Source organism: Podarcis bocagei (genome assembly GCF_964188305.1).
Source record: "Podarcis bocagei genome assembly, chromosome: 1".
Classification (NCBI taxonomy): domain Eukaryota; kingdom Metazoa; phylum Chordata; class Lepidosauria; order Squamata; family Lacertidae; genus Podarcis; species Podarcis bocagei.
The window spans coordinates 82,304,099-82,327,815 of NC_138125.1; the positions used below are offsets into that span (position 1 = coordinate 82,304,099).

The following is a 23,717-nucleotide window of genomic DNA, read 5'->3' on the forward strand; positions in this document are numbered from 1 at the left end:
AGCAGATCTTGGTGTTGTTATTTCTACTGGGGGATTTGAAACAGCTCTTGTTGTTAAAATGGGCTTAGGAAAATTCCAACTTGTTCTATGCTGTGTGCAACTACATCTGGCCATGGCTGTTGCCAGTGCAAATGGCAGCCCTTGTGGCTGCTTGGTTTCCTCAAACTCTTCAACGTGCCATAGCTGCGGAGAACTGAACAGAGGCTTGCATATCTGAAACTGGCTGGAGGGCATATTTGCCTGTGCGTTCTTGCTAAGGAAATGCGCAAGGAAGACAAGCGCGAAGGAAGTCTGGTGACCTGCCATGCTCTGTTGAGGGAGGAGTCAGTCTTGTAGCCTCTTATATATCTCCTTCTTTCTCGGCTGTGCGCCTTAGGTTCCAAAGGAAGTCACAAAGCATTTCAGCTATTTCTAGGAAGCGGTCCTTGCTGCTATGAAGCCAACCCTTCTCTTTCTGCTCCTCATCCTGGCATGTAGCTGCAACTCTGGTAAGCATCCGTAATGCCATGTACGACTCTCTGCTTGAGAACACTGTTGAACAGGGTTTCTCAAGCCTTCGACCCCTCAAGTCCCACCTGACATGGCTGAAAATTACTGTCACAAAGTGGTGGTGCAGGGACAGAACCAGTCGCAAAACGGTGGCAGGGAGACGCAGAGCTTAGCATAACCGACTGGCAATCATGGACGCCATTCTCTACTGATATCTAATTGATCTTTGGACGTTGCTACATTTGCATTACACGCTGAAGGTCTCAGTTTCAGTCTCCAGCCCCTCTAGGCAGGGCTGGCAAAGACTCCTTGACTGAAATTCTGCAGAGCTACAGCCAGTCAGTGTAGACTGTGCTAAGTTAGTTAGTGGCTTGATTTGGTGTAACGCAGCTGCCTGTGTTCCTACTGAGATATTGCAACTCAGCCTCTGCCTTTTAGGCAGAATTTGCTGATTAGGAAGCTAGAAGCGGGAAAGGTTTTTTCTTTTATATTTCTCTCTTCTCATTCCCCGTTCCTGATAATATTCTACAGCCTTTTAAATGTGTTTGTGGGAGGTTTTGTTGTTTCTGTGTTAACTATTTATTTGTGCTTTTATCTAGTGTTTTTATCTTGTGAACTGCCCTGAGATCTTTTGAAGGACGGTATATAAATCTAACAAGGAATAAATAAAAATAATCAAGCCATACACTCTTCCCAGTTACTATTGTCATTATACATTTAAAACTCCAAAAATCTGAAATAAAATGTATGTGAAAAGTTATTTCTTAAATCGCCAGCTCTTTAGTGTTTTTGTTTTGTTTGTTTGTTTTGCTTTAATGCAGCTTTCTCCATCTGTGAGCCTGTCAAGTCTTTCGTAAAAACAGTGCTTTTTAAATCAGATGATGAAGTTGAGAAAGAAGTTTCTAAGCACACAGAGGACAGTGATGCCAAGAATGCTGTATTTAAATTGAAAGAATGTGTTGGCGAATTAAGCCTTTTGCAAAAAGCAACTCTGCTTCCTGTGGTGGTAATTATATTTTGCTACAACTATCTAGAAAATTAAGCTAAGTCATTTGTGGGGAGTGGGGGAGAAGGAGAAATAGTTTTGTTCCCACTCTCTACCATGGGAAGCTGAGATGGGGAGGGAGGCAGACAGACAGATGGAGGAGGAGGAGGAGGAGGAAGGGAGGCACAGCAGACACACCCTAACCTCGATGTTCATGGAGGAAGTCAGTGGTGGAGGGTGAAAGGCAACAAAAAGCAAATCTTTTGAGTTCGTGGTTCATTTTCTCTCCTGGCTTCAGAGGTGCTGATGCATCTCCTTGCCAAAGGTGGAAGGGATTTGGTGGTGGGGATGGGGAGTTACCGATATAGCTCCTTGCCAAGGGTGCAAGGGAGCCTAGGTACGCCTTTGCACGCATGCAAGCAATCCTTTAACTTTTAAAATCACATTTCTACCTTCATATTTCAGGTGGTGGACTACTTGTACAACATAATTGTGTATCTATGAGATAACTTGTTAAGCCAGAGGTTCCACTGTTGAATTAATTCAACTAAATAGTTTTAACTGGATTTCAGTAATAATAATAATAATAACAACAATAACAACAACAATAATATTTTTAATTTATATCCTACTCATCTGGCTGTAGGATACTCTGGGTGGCTTACAACATATAAAACACAACAAAATATCAAACATTAAAAAACAACTAAACATTTAACCAACAAAAATGAAGCAGAGCAACCAAAATTAGAACCATTTTAAACATTTTAGCCAGTTGCCCCAACCCAAGAGTTGTTCCAGCAGTGTCCCAGGGTGTTCAGGGTGAGTGTGGGCCCCACCCCCTAGGCCAGGTGAAAATGGGCCTTTCAGCAGGGAGCGGTCTGTTTTGAATAATTGTGCAATTAATTGTCACTGTTTTGAATTTTATTGCATTCTTATCTTCCTTAGTGGGCTGTGTGAACAACTATTCTGAATTATGCTTTTTATAGGGTAGGGGATGCTGGGAATGAGTTCATGGGACCTGGGTGGGTGTGTGACCCAAAAGTTTGATAACCACTGAGCTAAACAAAGATACCAATATTGAATTAATTATGACTGAAGGTTCTACCTCCGTCTAAGTCAATGGACAAAGTGTGCTCATGAGGTGTAACTAGAGTGGCCACCAGGTGAAAAACAGGGGAGTGGCTCCTGCTCCTGTAATAATTGTTTAGATGAAGGAATTCCAGCAGTTGTCACTTGCTACACCTGCAGAAATTCTACTACACAACTGTTAAAGGTACAGGAGTCCCGTCCTCTTTCCCAACTGACCAGCCTATTGACTCCCTTGTTTGGTAAAATGCCAGTGAATACCCACGAGTCTTTGGGTCATATCTAAGCTGCTGTTCAGCCCGTCCAGAAGACTTCCACTTGTGCAGCAAAACTTCCCCCTTCCCTCCTGTCCCCTGTAGTCCACCACGCACGTGAAAATCTTCTCCAGAGGATTGGAGGATCCTTCAGAAGAGATTTTGAGAGTGGGCTGGGAGGGGGAGGGGAAGCCCTGCTGCACAAACAGAATTCCATTGAAAAGTAACAGGTGGGTATCAGTGTGAGTAGTATTCTGGTTTCTAGTATATAAAGAAGAGGCACGGTGCTCCTATAACACTCAGATCATTTTTTAAAAAATGATATTTATTAAAATTTCAGAGAAAAGAATTACATAAAAACAAGAAATACAAAAATAAAAGACAAAAGTAAAAATACAAGAAAAATATAAAATACAAAATACAGAATAAAAAACTACAAACACTTAAAAAGGGAAAGAAAAAAGAAAAAAATGAATCAATCTTTCCATGCCTTACATTCATATCCTTGTTTCCCTGACCTCCTCATACCTCCCTTTTTTGTGTTCCACTTCAATTAGTTAATTCAGCAATTTCTTTCCCTCTTTATTTTCTCCTATTCCTTTAACTTAATATAATATAACTTTAAATTTTCACCTGTTATCAATCCATTTTTACATACACCTTTATAGCATTACTGCTTAAACCACTTAACTTCATTCTAACATCATTCTAACATTCATTAATTTTACAATATTTCTGTAGATAATCTTTAAATTTCTTCCAATCTTCTTTCACCAACTCTTCTCCCTGGTCTCGGATTCTGCCAGTCATTTCTGCCAATTCCATGTAGTCCATCACCTTCATCTGCCACTATACCACTCAGATCAAGGCTAGCACCAGTATAGTAAGGATGTAAAAACTTAATCATCTTTCCAGACAATATATAGCCCATATTGTTAGGTTGGGATGACACTGGCACTTTATGCTGACCTTTCATCTGTTCTTTCAATTTCAGAGGAAAGTGATGAAGAACTGCGACTCAATCCAGTAGCTTCAGTTTTCAAAAGAAATCTACAGCAACGCTACAGGTCAACAGCCAGACAAAGCCAATTGCAAGTCGCATCACTTCCTTCTCGCTGATCAAGAAGCCCCATCTTTCCTTTAGAGTGCATCCATCATGATCTACAAAACTTGAAGAAACCTCCTATAATATTTCTAAATCACTCAGACTCCCTGTTTCATTAAACTCATTGCCTTGCATTCAAACTCTGCTTTGTGTATTCTTGATGGCAAGTGCTCTTTGCTCACCAGCTGATCTGCTGGGAAGGGCACAAACATTTTGGTTGCAAAGCTGACTTCGTAGCAGTCACTTGGGTGTTTGTAATATGCCACACTACATGGCTGGTGATATTTGTAAAAGTTTCATCTTCAATCTGAAATAATTCTGCAGATCATTGGCCCAATGCAAGGGGTTATACTAACTAACCCAACACAAAGAAGTCAAAATAGAACAGAATAGTTGCTGGACTTCCCTAATTTCAGGGGCAAGATAAATTCACTTACCACCTGGTTTTGCAATATGTGAAACAGCTTCACTTCATGTGTTGTAAAATGTAGGAGTAATTAGAAACACGTGGAGATTATAATTTGTGATATGCTATAGTACAGAGTCAGAGGTGTCCTCGGGTTTCCGGTAAAAACAGACACTATTGCTAATGGAACTTAGCCACCTTATTTTGATATAAAATACTGTTACACACTACCCTAGTCTTCACAGATTCCAGGGTTCCAGGCACTTACCCAGGGCTGTGTTTGCACTGGGCAGATCAAGGCACAGAGACGGCAAGTGTCTTTAAGAAATATGGTTTAATGACACCTATTTACAACCTGAGCCTAGGATGGAGGAGTACACAGCATTACATCTCCAGAGTTTCTCTCCTTGCTTCTCTCACAGCTTCAGCCATCTTGAGTCCAGAGCAGCCAGCCATCTTCCTCAGCCTCTGGGATGCAGCCAAGGCAGTTCTGCCTTTCAGCTCCTACATGAAGTTCTGACCCCTCCTTTCTCACCCCCCCCCCATGTCCCTGGAAAACGCAGCACCTCCCCTTCTGCCTCAGGCATTCCAAGCCCAGTTTTTAAAACCTGCCAATTCTCCTGTCTCTATCCACTTCTCAGAGCCACATGGTTCCCCAGGTGATTCCTGGCCAGGAAGCTGGTTTAGCCTGCATTTTTACACTGCATTTATACTATTATTAAAAACCTTAAAATAAATCAGAAAGTAAAGAAGCCCAATAAAAAAATAACTAACTTCAGCATAGAACACAACAACTAAAACAATTAAACCCAGCAAATCCAATCGATCAGGAGTCGCCAGCATGGTGCCCTCCAGATGTGCCCTCCAAGACAATTTGCTGCTTGAGGTGAAGCAGAAAATAGCAGCTCCCTGGGAACTGTATTTTGTTAAGGGTGCATAGATAGGGAATATTGGGCTCTGGGGACCAGATACAGCCATCCAAGCCTCCCTGTCGGTGCTCAGATCACCCACCTCCAGTTTTGCTTTGCAGCCTCCTTGAGGTTTTTGTTTTTTTACTGACTGAATGTGTCTTTGGATGGTGAGAAGGCAGGGTGATGGTGGGAGAGTGTGCATCTCCCCCCCCCCCCAAACATGCTTCATCTTTGCATTCCACAGAGTGGGCTGAACTAGGTTGTTTGCTATGCTCCCACTTTCTGTGCCAACCATGAGCTGCGCTGTAGAGGGTGCTGTTGCTTATGTAAGCAAACCAGAATGAATGCTTGATAAGCAGCTCATTTGCAGGATGCATAAGTCTGAATATTGTTATTAACTGTATTAGAGTTGTGCACCACATTCAGACAGAATCCTTTGATACAGCAATGCTAGTCCTTTGCCATTTATTGTTTTTATTGTATTTTATCCTGTGAGGTCTTAGGAAAAGCCACAGAGGCCTGTTCTTGTCTGTTTTTTGGTTAGACTAACTGATGCCATTTTGCTTCTGTAAAGAAACTGCCTGCTTTATAATTTCGGAGGGTGAGCCACAAATATGTGAAGACCAGATAACATTGCTAGGCAATTTTCCAGAAAACTTCCCTCTGCCAGGAAGCTTTTCCCTTCAAGGTCTCCAGGCAGGGTGTCCTGTTTTGATCAGCGCTAGGAACCTCAAAAGGGGAAAGGCAGGGGGGATGCCTATAAAAAGTCTGAACAAAGGCTATTTAGGCATGGCTTCACCACCACACTGGTGAGTGTGGCTCACCCGCTCTGTTTTACTCAGCTGAATAAACGAGTAATTATGGGACTCTGTCTATGGCATTTATTGGCCTTTCAGTGACCAAGGCAGCTTGGGCCCGATTAGCGGACCCCAACAATCCTTTAGTGTCCTTTTATCATCTGACCCATCTACTGCAATTATTAAGTTTGCAGATGACACCACCATAATGGGTTTAATAAGAGGTGGAGACGAATCGGCGTATAGAGGGGAGGTCCAAAAAATATCTACATGGTGCCTAGGGAACCACTTGCACCTTAATATCAGCAAGAATATCAGGCAGAAGATATAGAAGCATGATTAGTCGCACCAACAGGATAAAGAACAGCTTCTATCCGTGGGCTGTTAGGCTGCTGAATGAAAAGATAACAACAGGGCAACTGACTTTTGGGTTTGGTGGGTGTGCGTTAGTAAACGAGGGGAATTAAGACTAAGAGAGCTGAGTGGGGGGTGCTCATGTAATCTCACTGTATACAAGTTGTACAAGTGACAATAAACAATTTCATTTCATTTTATCTTTTGTTCTACCCTGCTTTGAGTTGGCGGTATATAAATATTTTTATAAATAAATATCAACAAAAATTAAATTCCCTTTCTAGAATTGTTCTCTAGATCCTTCAAGTAGTCTCTGGATTAACTGTGACATTTATCATACACACTGAAAAATGAATCTTCAGCACAGAAATGCAAATCACGGGTTTTAATAATGATTCAAGTAGGAATGATTGAAGAACATGGCAGGAGATTTCTCTAGCTTTTCTGCAGCATATGATTATTGCTTCAAAGGGAGGCAGGAGCTCCGACGTCAATGACAGGATCAAAGAAATAGAAGAATGGATCAATATTTTCCAGCAACCAATATCAGTAGTCAGCATGTGGAATTTGATTGACTTCTTCCATAGATCAGAATTACTTGTCGCTGCTGCATTTGTCAACCATCTTTTTCTGAAATGAAATGAAACAAATGTAAGTACAGGCGATAAAGGAAATGAGGAAGGTTGGGACTAGCTGGTTCTTGGCAAGCATTACTCAACAGCCTGCTTCCTGAACAGTAGAAGATCATGCCATGGTGAAAATGACTGAAAGTCAATAAAAGGCAACTTTGCCTTAATTCACTTGGCTCAACCATCAGAACAATTGGGCAGGTTTAGGGTTGGAAAAGATGGGTCTTCCTTACGATGACACAGGCCTGCTGCATGCATATTAAACTAGAGATATTACTGTATGACCTGAATTAGTCTCTGACATATGGAGAAGGCTCTGGTAATAATAGATGGCAGGACAAAGAATTTAGATCCTTTTTAGATCATCAGATATTAACTTGTGGCCTTTGATATGCATGCTAAAATAATGTTTTTAAATAGCAGACTGCAAATACAGTTTGATGGGATGAAAGACAAGGTATAATAAATACCCCAAAAACATGCAAGGAAAAAATGGCAAAATAGATAATTACCACAAGATCATATAACCCCTCTTTTTCCTTTTCTGTAAATTCATCCTGGGTACAACTTTGCACCTTCTGTGCATTGTTTATCCCATACTTTGAACGAGATACGTGTTTTTTAAGCTCCTCTTTTAAGTCATCCGCTGTTCCAGAAAGGAATGCAGTCACTGAATTCTGGACAGAAGGACATAGCTCAGAATAAACTGGGGGGAGGAGGAAACAAAACAAAAACAAAAACTGAATTTAGAATACTTTATACATGTTTTATTTAAACTCTTTATTGTCATCTTAGAAAAAAAAGAAATAATCACCTGATAGCTGGATGGAAATAATATGATTCAGCTGAGAGGGCCCAGCTCAGCTCCAGCTTGGATGCCCATTTCTCTGCAAGAAATCTCCACGGAAAAAGCACTTTCTTGTGCTGACACCACATGAGGATGGTTTGAATGTTGTTTCCTTACCATGTTTGTATGTCAGGGACACACAGCCCTGACCAGAGGGTGCTATGTTTCCTGGGCTCTGTAGATGCGGGGGGGGGGGGGATACGATACTTCCTCTGTGTAGCACTAACCAAAACTGGCCTTTTCACAGCCGAGTAATTTCTAAATTGGAGGCCATAAATATGACATCTTAACTTACCATAAAATTCACATGTCACTAGATCAAACTGAGTCCTGTTGTAGCCCACTTAAACTCACTGACTATCATCTTTAGTGATTTTTAGGGTGCCCAGGTTCAAAAAAAGGGACAGGGCTCTTGCACCTTTTAACAGCTGTGTAAAAGAGGAGATTTCTGCAGATGCACCTCCCATGCCAAACTATACCTGCTGAAATTTTAAAAGCTACAGGAACCTTGTCCTTATTATTTATTTATTTTTTGCATCTGGTTGCCAAATGCGGGGCAAATGCGGGGGGGGGGGGGGATGACTCATCAATCATGTATCGTTTCCAGACTGAAAGTGACAACAGCTAATACCGATTGCATCCAAATGACTGATTTTCATTCCAGATGTGGAACGAATAAGTGAACAGTGGCGATTTCTGCTTCCATTTCCATCAGAATTCTCCAGTATCCCTAATTGTGGCCTGTGCAATCTTAAAGAAAGCATACTGGGGAGAAAGCCCCATTGGGCACAACAGGACTTACTTTTGAGAAAGCCTGCTTTGCATTGTGCTGCACTTGAGTGGAGGCCCTGCGGAGCTGGTCCAGGACGTTTCATTGCCTAAAACGTCCAGCTCTTGGAGTTCATTTCACTGAGATTCTACTGTATTTCATTTACAAATGGCATCTCTGGAAATGTTATGCCATACTACTAAATGTTTGCTTCTTGAGTCTATTGAAACCAAGAGCCAGAAGTCTCAGTAGTGATGCTTACCTGTAGAGCAGTAGCATGCTAGGGCGATGAGCAGGATGAGTGTCAGCTTCATGATGGAGAAGAATTCTCAGATGGGTTGCAGCACACAGCAAAACTATCTGGGATCCTGAGCTGCGCAGCACAGGCATCTATATATATAGCTCTATGTGCCCACGAGCTGCTCCGCCTACAACACAACACATGCCCTTATTCACATTGTTCTCCTCCTCATTTCTGATCAAATCCAAAGGAGATGGAGAGCTGCTGCGTGCATTTAAAATTCAGCATGCACTGGGTTGGTTACTGCGGTGTGCCCTATTAGAGAGTTCCTTGAGGGGACAAAATCAAATTTTTGACTATTTGTATGCACTGAAGATGGGGGAAAGAGCCAGTCTGTCAGCAAACTGATACAGAATATCATCTACCTGAATTTTTGTGGCAGCTTTTAAAAGAAGAAAAAAATGCTGTGGAAATGGGGTGAACTAAACTTAAGGTTGGCGAGATGAAGAGACCAAGATCAATTCCTACAGCACAAGGAGGGTCAGGTGTGGCTTCCTACTGACCTATATGCAGAATGTACGTAGGATATAAGAAGACAAGAGAGCCAAGAGAGAGTTATGGCTGTACTCTTGAGTTTCGATGCATCAAATCCCTGCTGCCATATGAAGCTCACTGGGTAGCCCTGGGAAATCACTCTTTCTTGGTATAGCGTACTTCAAAGGGGTATTGTGAGGCTCGAGTGCCACACTGAGTTTCTGGGGACGAGAACGTAACAAAACAAAATCTCTCTCTCTCATGTGTTATACTTAATAGTCCCTGTGTGCAGCTGCTAAATCAATTACAAATACGCTCAGATTTTCATTCTGTGTCTTTGATTTGATTCCCGCACCCCAACCACTTTATAAATATACAGTAACCTTCCAAATGTGCATTCAATTATATGCAAATGAAATTGCAGGACAAAAGATCAGTGGCTGTAAGATTTTCAAGGTTATAGAGAGCAAATGGTTGATGGAGGCAAAAAGGAAAGGGCAAGTTGTTCCATGGTAAGGTAAATGCAAATGATCCATATAGCCTGAGGTTTTATAAACAGTCCAAACTATCTTGACTTTGCCAAGTATTGCTAATATGAATGTTGCTTTTAAATTCTTTAGGTCATTATGGGATTACCTAAATTGAAGGATGTGTATATATTGACATTTCTCCTTTGCGTATTGATTTATGCCCAGGCCTGTGTGTTTCCTCTTATTCATGTCCTAATGGAACGGATTTAGGGGAATGGCAACACTGGGGACACCACAACTATGATTTAGAATGGAGCACAAAAGGCAGAGGGTGCTGAATTTTGAAGTTGCGCAGGGCTCCACTGAAATTTGAGACCCCAAGCTCTGCCACTGATGGAACTACTTCATTGGATACCACCTATTGTCTTTGGGCTAGGCTATGAATTCTGCTTTGAATTCATGCACTCCCCCTAATTTTCCAGATCATCTTCATTCATTCATTTCATAAGCAGACAGTATAGACAATAATATCTTTACTAACCAGCTAGGTTTCTTCTGATTTCCTTCTCCTTTTCTTTCCTTGTTATTTTTTCCTTGTGTGGAGGAATGTACTATAACTTTCTGTGGACGAAAGGTCTGACAGGGGCAGAAAGATTCCTTAGCTAAAAACAAAGTGAAAAGGGCCAAAGATTTTAAAAAATAATAATCACGAGACTTACCATGAGAAGAAATCTGACCCATTTTAAAAGTGCTGTATACTATTGCGAGAGATCAAGAGCAGCTCACCTGGTTGGGTGGAGCTGCAACAACAACATTTGACAGAGGTAGCATCACTTCCATGTACTGGAAGGGGAAGGTGGTGGTGAGGTCAGGGCTGTGCAGAGCCAATCTAGTGCTTACGCTAATACGTCTGTGTGGCCTAGATGGAAAATGATCTGAGCCTGTGCAAGGCAACTTTGTGTGTTTGTTATTGAGTGTCTGAGGCAAATTTCACACCTTCGTGTGCTGTAGAAGAGGCGTGCTCACAAGCATACTATCAGATGAATTAATGGATTGATCAACCCTTAAAACCTTTTCAGGAGATCTTGTCAAGGATAAGGAACTTATGGCTCTCCAGATGTTTCTGGAATACAACATTCCTATCCCCTGGCTGTTGGTCATGCTAACTGATTAGATCAGTAATATACGAGGTGGATACAGCCACTTTACCCCAATGCTGCTGCTTGGAGGGTATTCCGCCTCTCTGGGGGTAGGCACTGCCTTTTTTATGTACTCTTATGAGAGATAGGCAGGCTGTTTGTACATCATCAAGAAGCAGAGCCAGCATGGCTTCTGCATGGCTTTCTGACGAAGCTATTAGATTTATTTTGGAGTGTCAACAATCATATAGATAGAACTGATCCAGTGATGTAGTGTACCTGGGCTTTCAAAAACCTTTAAAAGGGTACCTCATGAAAGTTTAGTAAGGTTAGCAGTCATGGAATAAGAGGAGAAGTCTTCTTGTGGGTCAGATATTGGTTAAGAAAACAGAGAACAGGAATCAATGGACAGTCCTCCAAATGGAGACATGTGGAAAGTGGAATCCCACAAGGATTGGTATTGGGACTTGTGATCTTTGGCTTGTTCGAAAGTGATCTAGAGTTAGGGGTAAGCAGTGAGGTAGCCAAGTTTGTGGAAGATAATAGATTCTTCAGAGTCATTAGCATGAAAAGATTTTGCAAAGGGCTCCAAAAAGCCCTCTCCAAATTAAGGGAATGGGCAGTAAATGGGAAATGCAATTCGGGGTAAACAAGTGTAAAGTGATGCATATTGTGGTGAAAAATAATCTTAATTTTACATATACACTCATAGGGTCTGAACTGGCAGTGACTGATCAGGACTGAGACCTTGGGGTAGTAGCTGAAGGAATATTTGACCCAGGGTGTAGCAGCTGTGGAAAGGGCAAATCCCATGCTGAAGATGTAAGAAAAACACTAGGGCCTAATTTGAATAGTAGGGTGCCAGGTATCTGGTGGGAGGGGCTTGTGTGTTCTGCTCCAGAATCAGCCCCTCCCTTCAGTGTGTTCTGTTAAGTTTCAGTTAGGAGGGACCAACTGTCTCTTCTTGTTTCGTGCCTCAAACTTGCCTCATGTCGTCGTATTTAGTTTCTTTCATTATGTTATCTTGTTACAGTTTTCTTTATTATTAAAGCTGAGTTTACATATACGCGAGCTTTATTTTTCTCAGTGAACAAGAAACTCTGCTGAGGAAAGGTGTGGAATGTCCTAAACTGCGTGATTCCCAGATATTGCCAGGAGGATTGATTTTCTTAATCACCCCCCCACCTCCACAACAGAAGATCCCTAGAAAAGGAATTTAAAACACCATTAGACAAATCTATCAAGAAGGTGGAGTAATTTCTTTGTGAGGAAATGCTGCAGAATTTTTGACTTTTTAGTTCAGAGAAAAAAGGTGATGTGACAGAAATTATGCGTGACATGGAGAAAGTGTTTTTCTGCTTCTTTCATAACATTAGAACTCATGGGCATCCAATGAAGCAGAATGCTGGAAGATTCAGGGCAGATAGTTAAACTATGGAACTTGATCCCTCAAGAGGCTGTGATGGCCACCAACTTGAATGGCTTTCCAAAAGGATTAGACAAATTCATGGGGGATGAGACCATCAGTGGCTACTAGCATTGATACCCTTGTCCTACCTTGGCAGCCAACATACATCTGAATCCCAGTTGCTGGGAGTTTCAGGTGAGCAGAGTTCTATTGTCCAACTTGCAGGCTTCCCATAGGCACCTGGTTGACCCCTGTGGGAACAGCAAGCTGGACTAGATGGGCCATTGGTCGGATACAGCAGGATCATCTTATATTCTTACGTTATGTTAAGAGTCCTACCAGGTTCAGAGAAGTGCAAGATGCTGCAGTAAGACTTCTTAAACAAGAGTGCAAGCCTTGTGGGACTAAACTGACTCCATTTTCCTGCAATATCCAATTACAGTGGTTTGGCAAGAAAGAAGGTCTAGAGATGGGGGGCTGCTTGGAGGAAGGAGTGCCCAGCACCTTAATAAAGTATATTTCCCAGAATTCTTTGGGAGAAGCCAGAACGGTTAAAGTGTTATGATAGTGCTATAATTGTATTGTGCAGATGAGGCCACTGACTAGAGTCACATGGTGCATTTGGCAGTCTTTGTTCCTTATTGAAATGTTTTGTTCATCATCCCTGGGCTAATCATATTGCCTGCAGAAAGGTCTTGTCTATATTGAAAAAGTGGACAAATGAATGGTTTCCTCCAGCTTAACCTTGTAATATAAGCTCCTGACTGTCTAGCACATGTCAGTATCATGAGTGTGTGAGTGCATTTAACTCACATTTGTGGGGTGTGTGTGCGTGTGTAGACATTTATTCACAGGTGAGCATATCAATTCTATCAGCTGCATTCCTGTTCCTGGGATCAGAGTTGGGGCCCATGAACTCTACCACCTGCTTCCATGACTTTCTGGAATCCATGTATCTGACTGACCATTATGGCACTTTGTCCCTAGTACTAGCCACTCTCCCCACCCCCACAAAAAAGATTTGGAAGTTAGGGAAGCCCAACTGCCTGTCTCTCAAACTAGCAACACAAGGGCCCTCTCTCTAAGTTGTAGAGAAGGGCTGGGCCAGCAACTCGCTGTTCAGAATATTCCTTGTTCTGCTCTAACATAGTCTCTGGCTGGCTCTAGCAAATCTCAAGAGATCAGTGCAAATGGCACACATTTAACAGCCTACAGGAATGAAACTTGAGCAAAGGAATGCAAGGCAGTAAGTTTAATAACAATTTGAATATGACTGATTGCAGAATAGGTTTTCTGTCGCATAATGATTATTGCCCCACAGGGAGCTTCTTTGAACAAGGGCAGTACAAGTGAAATAGAAGAATGGATCAATCATATGATATTTCAGGAATTGGTAGTCAGTTTGTGGAATCAGCGTAGCATCATCCAAAGATCAGTTCTTCCAGTCTTTTTTGCATTTGTGCATTAAGTTTTTCTGAAATGAAATGAAATCCGGGTGAGTACAGAGTGCTGAATGACAAAGAAGAAAGAAATCACAGCTGTGCAATGTAGCTCCAGTAACTTTATGTACATATTTTCATATACTCTTGTTCAACACTTAGGTATTTTTTATTATACAGAAGGGAAAGAGAGAAAGAGAGAAAGAGAGAAAGAGAGAAAGAAAGAAAGAAAGAAAGAAAGAAAGAAAGAAAGAAAGAAAGAAAGAAAAGAGGGCTGAAACAGTAGTAGGGTTAATCTGAAGGACCACCAAGGGCCGTACCACTGCCTTTCTCCTTGTCAGCAGGGCCTGCTGGTGAAGAATGTCTGGGAGATTAGAAAGGTAAAGTAAAGCTGGGAGAGGCACAGCTATTGGCCATGAGGCTTCAGGGATCCTTATGAATGAGGAGGAAGGGAAGGAAGGGGTAAGGTAGACAGGGCTTGAGGGAGTTCTAGTTGAGCCAACTCAAGGGTGTTGGAAGAAAAAGTATTTGTGTCTTGGATTTAAGCATCAGCCTGCTTCTCAAACAGTAGGAGGTTGCCTCATGGGGTGGTATATTTGCCTCCTTTCTGTACCTCGGTTCGCATGTATGGCATAGGCAACCTGCGTAATGACCGCTCTCCCATCAACCGGAGGGCGCCCTTTGCGTGGCCGCACGAGGTACCCTGATCCCTGAGACAATGGCAGAAGTTCCTGGTCCACCTCCCCACGTCACAGCCCTTTGAGGTTCCCACCAAACCTCAGTTCTAATAAACCTATCGGGGGGGGGAGGCGGAGCTCTTTGTGTAGTTAAAAGGGGTGGAGCCTATCTGACAGCACACAGTTGGCTCCAGAGCTTCACCCTCCCCACCCTCCCTTTGTTTAATGCTCTTTTATTACAGGTTAACTTCTTTTACAGGTATTCAGGCGCTGCTATGGTCTTAGGATAGTTGCTGTTAAGGGGCCGGGAAGGAATTTCCCTGCATTGGCAAGTTTCGCCTTCCCTGTAGCAGATGTCACAACTTTGGTGGTTTTAGGCCTTCGGTGGAATCCTTTAGTCTATCTTCCCTATGTGGGGGGAGGGCTTGAAGTGGTGATGCTCTCCCCCTGCGGCGGCGATCCCAGGGTTCCCTGTTAAAGGGCCATAAGCTGAAAAGTTGTGAGTGCACTTGCCAGTGTTGCAGTGGAATGGCGGTGGACACTGCGTAAAAAAATGTCTTCCAGAGCCAACCCACTTCCCAGACAGACCTGATTACCCGGATGTGCCCCAGATCCCCAGCTGGGGACTGGGAGGGATACATGCCCAATGCCTAAGCTAAGGTCTTCCTACATCTGAAAGTTTAAATAAAGTTGTGGCCAATTTAATCCCATAACACGTTGTCATGAGTCATTCATGAGTCATTCATGGCTCTTGGGGTCGGGGGTCTCTGCCTGGGCACGGAAACATTTATCTGGGATGAAAAGTGAATACAGATACATGTGCTGTGGATGTAAATTAGTATGTGGAGAGTGCTGGGGTCAGGCAACGTATTTAAAACCATTTTAGAGCATCAGATTTTGTCATATGACTTTCAATCTGCAGGGTAAAACACTCTCTTAAAACCAAAAGACTGTAATTTGTGGGATAGGTGAGAACATATACATTCCTTGGACAGAAGCCATTTGTAGACTACCTAAAAAACCATTGTAAAAATGTTAGAACTTTGGAGTAAGCTCAGCAGTTATAGTTTATACCGGGAAGTATTTGAATGTTTAAATAGTTAGAAAAAATAGAATATGCAGCAGGAAAGGGAAACTTTAGGGAACCATGGAAAGATGGATGGGAAGTCGATGAAATGGAATTATGGATTGATGTAATGTATCTCTCCCCCCTTCCCCCCTTCCTTTTCTTTCACTTTTTCTTTTATTTTTCAGTTCTGTATTTTGTACTCTTATAAATTCATCAATAAAAATGAAATTAAAAAATTAGATGGGGGGAACATATACATCCTGGGTTGGATTCAATTAACCCAGTGTGCTAGCAGAAGTCAGTTCACAGGCTCCCACTAGTGCAATATGACTCCCCTTCTACCCCCCAATCCCTTCTGGGGCGCCAGGAGAACCCCCAGAACAGCATGCAGCAGGAGGAGAGAGGAGATCATTCTGTTTGGCAATCACAATATCATATTCCTCCAGCGGCGTAGCGTGAGTTGTCAGCACCCGGGGCAACGCAAGTAATTTGCGCCCCCTAACCCGGGGCAAGGCAAGTAATTTGCGCCCCCCCAACCCCTAACCTGCGAGTTGCCGCTGGCGCTGCCGCGCAAACAACGCTGCTTGCCCAGAGGAGGATGGAGGCAGAAGCAGCCGCCGCCTGTGGCTGGGCTGAGGGGATGGCAGCGGCGGCAGGGTGCGGAGGCTGCCCGTGCCCGGCCAGGCGTCGGTGGCGGCGTCGGCGCTGCTGCAGCGGCTGCTCCTCCTGCGAGCAGTGAGCGGAGCGCAGCCACAGCAACGGCGGGGGGCGCGCGCGCTAGGGCGCAAGGCTGGCGGTGGCGGCGGGGAGCCCGGCGGAGGAAGGAACTTGTCCCTTCCCTCTGGACTCGCGCCCCCCCAGATGTTGCGCCCGGTGCGGTCGGCACCCTTGGCACCCCCCACGCTACGCCACTGTATTCCTCCCCCTGTCTCTTGTTATGAGTTAGCAACACAAAAAGCCAGCAAGAAAAAGGACAATGCTTAAAATTACCAGAAGTTTCAAGTATTCCGAACGTTTCTCATCCGAAAATGTTTCAATAAGATCTTTTACTTCCATTGCAGCTTGGATGCCATCTTCATTGTCAGAATAACGTTCAAGTTCTTCCATATAATCAGAATCTGTTCCGGAAAACTTTGCACCTAAAAATTTCTCCATAGGTTTGCATGTTTTGTGGGAATCTAGGAAGAAGGAAAATGAAAACCCAAACAGGCTGTTAAAAACACTTTAAATCTACACACACATACTCTTCTTTAGTATCATCTTAAAAAAGTAAATAAAAACTAAGTGATAACTGGCTGCAACCATGATAGCCCACTTCAGTCTGCCCTGCCCAGGATCCAGCTGGGATGCCAGAGAAGAAGACTGTGAGACAGAGGCACTTACACCAGCAGATGCTATGAGCTTGTCCACACTGGAGCAAAGCATAGATTTGCACTTTCCTGTTTCTTCATTATTGCAAGGTTTTTCAATCCTGGCCTCTTTGGGCTTTCCAAGGATTGGAAAAAAAAAACCCCACATTAAAAGGAGGAAAGATGTGGGACAACCCTGAAATGGAGAGAGTGTAATGTGGACACTCCTACATTAATGGACAGGCAGGCAGGTGCAAATCTGTGAAATGAGAGACAGGAGGAAGTGTTTCCATCATCTCCCTCCAGCCCACCTGGGAACAGTGGAGAGGCATGCTGGTTTTCTCAGCCTCTGCACCTACCAGATGAATAGAGAAGGCAGGATGGAAGTGAGCATGTGCTTTCAGGCAGTGGCACCCAATGCTCATGTCCACCCAGGTCTTTCTTGGGGAGAAGACTGAGTGGCCTCCATATGAAATTCAGCTGTGGGCTGGATCTGACTTATGGACAGGGCTTCCTTATCCTTCCCTCGCCCCCTCTGGCAAAGGAGCACCCAAGATTTACCAAGGGGCAAGATAGGCTTGACCCCTATCTTATGCTCTCAGAAGAAAGTAAGCTAGCTAGGCAAATCTCTTTTGAGAAATTTCTTTCACCAAACTAGAAGCAAGTCCTCTAACTTGGCTACTTGTTTAAGAATCAGATGTCTTGTTAATTCTTGCAAAAAATGATGTTTTGCTTGAATTAAAAGAATAGGTTATCATTTCTGCTCTTAATTTTAATGACTGTAAAAATGTACAGCTATTCTGATGATTCGTAATTTCCTAGATTGGAAGGAACTGCTTCTGAGCTCTATTAAAGTAGGCTAGATAGATACATTCATGGATACCCATGAACATCACTAGGCTAGTGAGTCAATATTCATGGTTATTATTTATTTAATTTTATTAATTTAATGACCAGCATTAAATACTACATTTTAAAGTTTACAATGCAAATAGGTAAAGGTAAAGGGACCCCTGACCATTAAGTCCAGTTGCAAATGACTCTGGAGTTGCAATGCTCATCTCGCTTTACTGGCCGAGGGAGAAGATGTTTGTCCGCAGACAGCTTCCGGGTCATGTGGCCAGCATGACTAAGCCGCTTCTGGCGAACCAGAACAGCGCACGGAAATGCCGTTTATCTTCCCGCCGGAGTGGTACCTATTTATCTACTTGCACTTTGACATGCTTTCGAACTGCTGGGTTGGCAGGAGCAGGGACCGAGCGACAGGAGCTCACCCCGTTGCGGGGATTTGAACCGCCGACCTTCTGATCGGCAAGCCCTAGGCTCTGTGGTTTAGAAGACAGCACCACCCGCATCCCTGGTATTGTGCTGATATTTCATTTACCCAAATATACTATGTTCACTGCAGACAGCATTAGGGGAGGGGGTTGCATCGGTCGAGGGTCCCCAAAGACCATCTTTTATCGTGGGCCCCTGGTTGCCACTGCAGCTACCTCAGGAGAGTATGCCTGAAGTGTCAGGTACGGGCATTCATGATTTTGCTAAAGTTCTCCTGCATCTCATTTGTAGATGCCATATCTGAAGACATTAGACTGGATTATTTTTGTTTCTTAAGGCAAAGAGCCATCATAGTGATAGTTACCAGAGGAGTGATGCTTACCATGGTGATGCGCATCCAAGGAGCAGCATGCCAGAGCAAGGAGCAGAAGGACAAGTGTCAGCTTCATGGTGGAGAAGAAATCCCAGTATGGGTTCCAATACGCAGCAAAACTGTTTGGGGTGTGTGTTTATTTATACACACAGAGGAGGTAGCAAGAACCACTCCGCCCACAACATGACACAGGAGCACACATGACCTTATTTACATTTCTCCTGGTATTTACTTACTTAATATATTTACTGATGGGGCAACCTAACCATGTTCTCTCATAAGTAAGTCCTACTGAATTCAGTGGTGCTTACTCCCAAGTCCCAGGTAAGTGGAGTTGGCATTGCAGCCATCCTTGCACATTTCTATACATAGCTGTCAATGTTCCCCTTTTTTAAAGGGAAATTCCCTTATTCCGAATAGGATTCCTCACAAGAAAAGGGAAAAGTTGACAGCTATGTTTCTATACTGCCCAATAACCAAAGTTCTCTGAGCATTTTACATTAAAAACTATCTTCTGTGGGAGAGAAAATATAGACGAGAGAGGAATTCTCTTACTGATTAGTGTCTCTTGGAACATTTCAGTCCTAGAATCAGATCTGAAGGAGATGGAGAGTGGCTTCACATATTGCAAAATTAGTGGCCAGAGTATGGGCTGCTGTGATGTGCCCTATAAGGGACTTCCTTGCAAGAGAGAAGCAGGTTTTTGACCACTTCTTTGAACTGCAGGGGCCTAGCCCAGGTCAGCTCCTTGTAGGACTATATGCACACTGTATACAGACCCTCCAAGTGTCCCTACATTCCAGGGACGTCCCTGATTTAGAGAAACTGATGCAGTTTCTGATTTGATCCCAGAATGTCCCACTTTTCCTTAGGATGTCCTTATTTTCATTGGAGAAATGTTGGGGGGGTATGGAGTTATTTGACTCCCGAGTCATCTGAAGGCAATCCTGTATAGGGATTTTAAAAAAATGTTTAATGTTTTATTATGTTTTTATATGTGTTGGAAGCTATCCAGAGTGGCTGGGGCAACCCAGTAAGATGTGTGGGGTATAAAAAGTAAAATTATAATGGAATGGGACATCCCTATTTTCACCAGATAAAAGTTGGAGGGTATGCTGTACATAAGAATTTTGAAAAAGTAAGGCAGCTGGAATATTGAGATTGGATGTGCAAAAATGCTATTGACATATGAAGCTCGCAGGACAGTCCTGGGGAAATCACCCTTTTGGCATAGCTAACCTATTGTGAAGCTAGAAAGTGGCTCTGAGTTACTTGGATGAAGGACAGGAGGCAAATGTGAAAAAACCCCTCACAACAGATCCCTTTCTGAAGTACAGTAATTCTACAAGGTGTGTAGCTGCTACCTCTATTTCAGATGCCCTGAGACTTGCACTCAGTGCCTTTAAAAATATGTATTTATTTAAGGGACAAAATATAACACATTTCAATTTACCAGGAACCATAAATTGTATACTTTAGTCATCAGGAATCATCCATTCCAAAGAGTTCCTTGTTGAAATAATATGTAAAAGAGAAGGAGCTACCACATTTACAGTTCTCTATAGTTATCCTTGCCTCACATTTCTGCTTACATTCTCAACATGCAGTACCAGTATTATTGGATTGAGTTCACTGTTCCAGTATGAAACAAATTTATACCAGATTTTCAGTTGATCATATTTACTGTACCTTCCCACAATTATTCACAGGCTATTTTGTTCCCTAGTATCCTGTGCCAGATTGTGTGTGTGTGTGTTCCCACCTCCCATCCAGTGCTTTGCTATTTATAATTGGTAAACGTTCCACTATTTTATAGCACGTTGGTATTATTATTATTTATTAAATTTCTATACCACCCTTTATCCTAAGATCACAGGGCAGTTTACAATATGAAAACACAAAAATGCATACCAGAACAACAACAACAAAACAATTACCCTCGCATACACAGATTGTTTAATTAGCCAAAGGCCTGGGAAAAGAGGAATGTTTTTGCTTGGTGCCTAAAGACATGTAACAAAGCTGCCAGTTGAGTCTCCCTGAGGAGAGCATTCCACAAACGGGGAGCCAACACAGAAAAGGCCTGTTCTTGTGTTGCCGCTTTTGGGCCACTCATAGAGGAGGTATGCGAAGGGTCTCAGATAATGACTGCAGGGTCTGGTCAGTTCATAAGTGGAGAGGAGGTCCTTGAGGTGGTACTACTTCTATGAAATTTCCTTTAAAAATAACTATGGGATTCAGATTGAAATTGTGGTTTGAAATTTCATCAAGGTTTCTTTTAATGTCAATCCAGAACACCCGTATTTTTTTTTTCCACTCTCCCACCCTCTCTTGGGTTAGATTTTCTCCAAAACTTTCTCTAAAGATAGCAATGTTCCAAATGTATAATGGGTGATTGGGTCATATTGCAAATGAAATTTGAAGGCAATGGAATATGCTTGAAAATAAACAAGTGGTGTGAAAAATCCTGCTGGATCAGGGAGCATTTTTTGTTAAGAATTGCAGGACACAATCATGGAATCTGCAAATATTAGTGACCAAAATATTTTCAAGGCATCCAAATAGCAGATGGTTGTTGTGCGGCAAGGAGGGTTGTAGGAAGGAAAAAGCGGCCTATTCCATAGCAGGCTAAATTCCAAATGACCAGTATAGCCTTGGGCTTTATTAACGGTCAAAAATGTCTTTGGCAGAGATCACTAATATAAATGCTACATCTAAATAATTTAGGTCATTAAGGGATTACCTACCATATAGGATCTCTTTGTATCTATTGACTTTTCTCATTTTGGGATTGATTTGGATTCAGGCATGTTTTCCCTTCTTCATGCTTGGATGGCATGCTTTGAAAACTAGTTGGCGATATCTCTGTGTTATTAAGGTTGTCAGTTGAATGAAGTACCTGTATTAGGAGTGGGCGTGGGGGGGGAGATAAAGGGTTATATCCAACGCTGCATGCATGGAGTTCTACTAGGGCTGCCAAATGTCCGGATTTCCCCGGACCTTACTGGGATTTCAAAGGTGGAATTGACATCTGAAAGGTGGCACTTGGTCCTGGATCTTAGGCAAGTCAATTGAAAATTCGCGTTTTTTCAGTGTTTGTGTAAAAAAGAAGAAGAAGAAGAAGTTCCTGGTTTTTCCTTTTGAAATATGGCAACCCAGGTTCTACTCACAGAGCTGGACTTCCCTTTCATTAATCTGTGCACCTTCAATATCTGCTCTAAAGGATCTTCCAACCCTCTGGAGCAGCTTATGATGGCGGTGGGCTGCAGGGGAGAGGAAAGCTTTGCTGTGCTAGTGGAACAGCAGCATTGGATAGGGACCAAAGCCCCTTCCTCAGCCATCTAACAATATGGCACCCTCAAGTGACCATCCAGCGCCCTTTCTGCTTCTGAGGAGGCCTGTTGCCCAGAGATGGCATTTTTTACCAAGTGACACACCATTGTCCCCATGTCTGGCAGCACATTGTGTCTTTCTTCTTTCTTTATTAAATTTCTATACTACCCTTCAGTTGCCAGTTTACTAATTTCACTTAAGAATTGCTACCCATGAAACATAGCTAGTGATTTAACAATCAAAACATATAAGCTGTGGAAATCCCTGACCACAGAAGCGAGTTTGGCATCTTTGCTATACATGCAAAGGTTCTGCTATCCAAACAATTGTTATACAAAACATTATTCAAACATGAGTTATTAGTACCCAAACCTCGCTATAACACCACAGATTCAGATATCCCAACAGCCAGACCCTTGTGTAGTATTGTAAACAAAAAGAAGTCTTAAGTTTTTTGTATGTCACAACTGTTTTGCCATAAACCATGGGGCGAGGGGCAGAAATTGGACAAATAAGAGAGCATGTATTCTTTCCTTGTTTGTCTTGTTTGTCTGTATTGTTTATGTTTTGTTGATGATCTTCTGATGTTTTGGAAGAATCGGGCTTTGTACCAAAGCACCCTTGCTCAGCTGAAGGAGCACTTTGACATGAAGGATCTTGGTGAAGTATCCAACTATCTTTCTCTGCAGGTGGAGAGGGGCCAAGCAGGTAATTTTCTGGTACACCAAACACAGAAAATTGCTGATGTATTAACCAGGTTGAATTTGGTTGATGCAAACCCAGCAGACACACCGATGGTGCCAGGTTACCAGGTAGATAGTACTGCTGAAGCATTTTCTGATACAACGCTGTACAGATGCATTCTAGGCAAGTTGAATTTCATTGCTAGATGCTCAAGACCTGACATAGCTGTAAGCACTAACCTGCTTAGCGGACATGCTAACAATCCTACTGTTCAGGATTGGAAAGCTCTGAAGCGCATAGCCCGCTATTTGAAAGGGACTTTGCACTACAGGCTGAGGTTCACCAGTCAGAAGACTGGAGGTCTTGAAATCTTTGCAGATGCTAGTTTTGGAAGTGACACCATGGATGGTACAAGCACTTCTGGAGTATGCTACATGTACAACCACTGTCTGTTTGACTGGCTGTGCAAAAAGCAGATGCCAGTAAGCCTAAATTCCTGTGAAGCAGAACTCAATGCTCTGTCATTTTCACTCATGGATTGTGAGCGGTTGATGCAACGGTTTAAGGACATCAGAGTTTCTGTGAAATGTCCTATACAAGTGTATCAAGACAATAGATCCTGTTTGGCTTTGCTGAACTCAAGAGAGTTGCAAGCAAAGAACCAAGTACTTGCAGATTAAGCTACATCGTGCAAGAGAGTGTATTCAGAAAGGACTCATTCAGGTGTCCTACATGCCAGGAAATGAAATTCCTGCTGATCTGTTGTCTAAGGTTGTTAACAGAGAACAACTTAAGGTTTACGTACAGAGGTTGCAATTGGGTTGAACCACAGGTACTACAGGTTACACAGAATGGGGGAGGATGTTAGGATATTTCCGTTCCACCTTAAAAGGGAGCAGGCTTTGTGAGTCACAGAGTCTGCGCATTTCCTGTTCACAGGAAGTTTATGCTTTTGTATATGCTTTTGTTTTCTCTCTGTGTCTGAACATCAGAGCAGGCAGTCATGTTTTTTTCTTTGTTCTGACCAACGCTGAATAAAGTTGTAAATATGCTCTCCTGAGTGCATCTTTCGCTGTGCGAACTCTGCT

The 23,717-nt window shown here is 42.8% G+C and overlaps 1 protein-coding gene and 2 long non-coding RNA genes across 4 annotated transcripts; 1 reads left to right on the forward strand and 2 right to left on the reverse strand.

Moving 5' to 3' along the window:
* The first annotated feature begins 348 nt into the window (after nt 1-348).
* Nucleotides 349-4,062, forward strand: LOC308597640. The gene is made up of 3 exons (XR_014013092.1): nt 349-488; nt 1,311-1,495; nt 3,812-4,062. It is a non-coding gene; the product is annotated as an uncharacterized lncRNA (long non-coding RNA).
* A 2,698-nt stretch (nt 4,063-6,760) lies between these two features.
* LOC308580408 (uncharacterized protein) lies at nt 6,761-13,051 on the reverse strand. Of its 2 annotated transcripts, none has more exons than XM_081181967.1 (5): nt 12,767-13,051; nt 10,422-10,542; nt 8,898-9,063; nt 7,532-7,725; nt 6,761-7,020 (listed from the first exon to the last, which is right to left on the reverse strand). In XM_081181967.1, exons 3-5 carry the CDS (start codon nt 8,947-8,949, stop codon nt 6,985-6,987), a joined length of 282 nt encoding a protein of 93 aa, XP_081038093.1. In that variant the 5' UTR covers nt 8,950-9,063; nt 10,422-10,542; nt 12,767-13,051; the 3' UTR covers nt 6,761-6,984. The 2 variants fall into 2 exon arrangements, with proteins under 2 accessions (XP_081038093.1, XP_081038092.1); XM_081181966.1 differs by having other exon boundaries at nt 12,577-13,051.
* A 620-nt stretch (nt 13,052-13,671) lies between these two features.
* Nucleotides 13,672-18,738, reverse strand: LOC308583245. The gene is made up of 3 exons (XR_014006141.1): nt 18,622-18,738; nt 16,603-16,790; nt 13,672-13,901 (listed from the first exon to the last, which is right to left on the reverse strand). It is a non-coding gene; the product is annotated as an uncharacterized lncRNA (long non-coding RNA).
* Nucleotides 18,739-23,717: the final 4,979 nt, after the last annotated feature.

Excerpts from the sequence above, each read along its gene's own strand:
- LOC308580408 (XM_081181967.1), bottom strand. The coding sequence starts at position 8,949 with ATGAAGCTGACACTCATCCTGCTCATCGCCCTAGCATGCTACTGCTCT. Across the intron at positions 7,726-8,897 it reads AGCATGCTACTGCTCTACAG|TTTATTCTGAGCTATGTCCT; the intron begins GTAAGCATCACT and ends TCCTCCCCCCAG. Across the intron at positions 7,021-7,531 it reads AGGGGTTATATGATCTTGTG|AAAAAGATGGTTGACAAATG; the intron begins GTAATTATCTAT and ends ATTTCATTTCAG.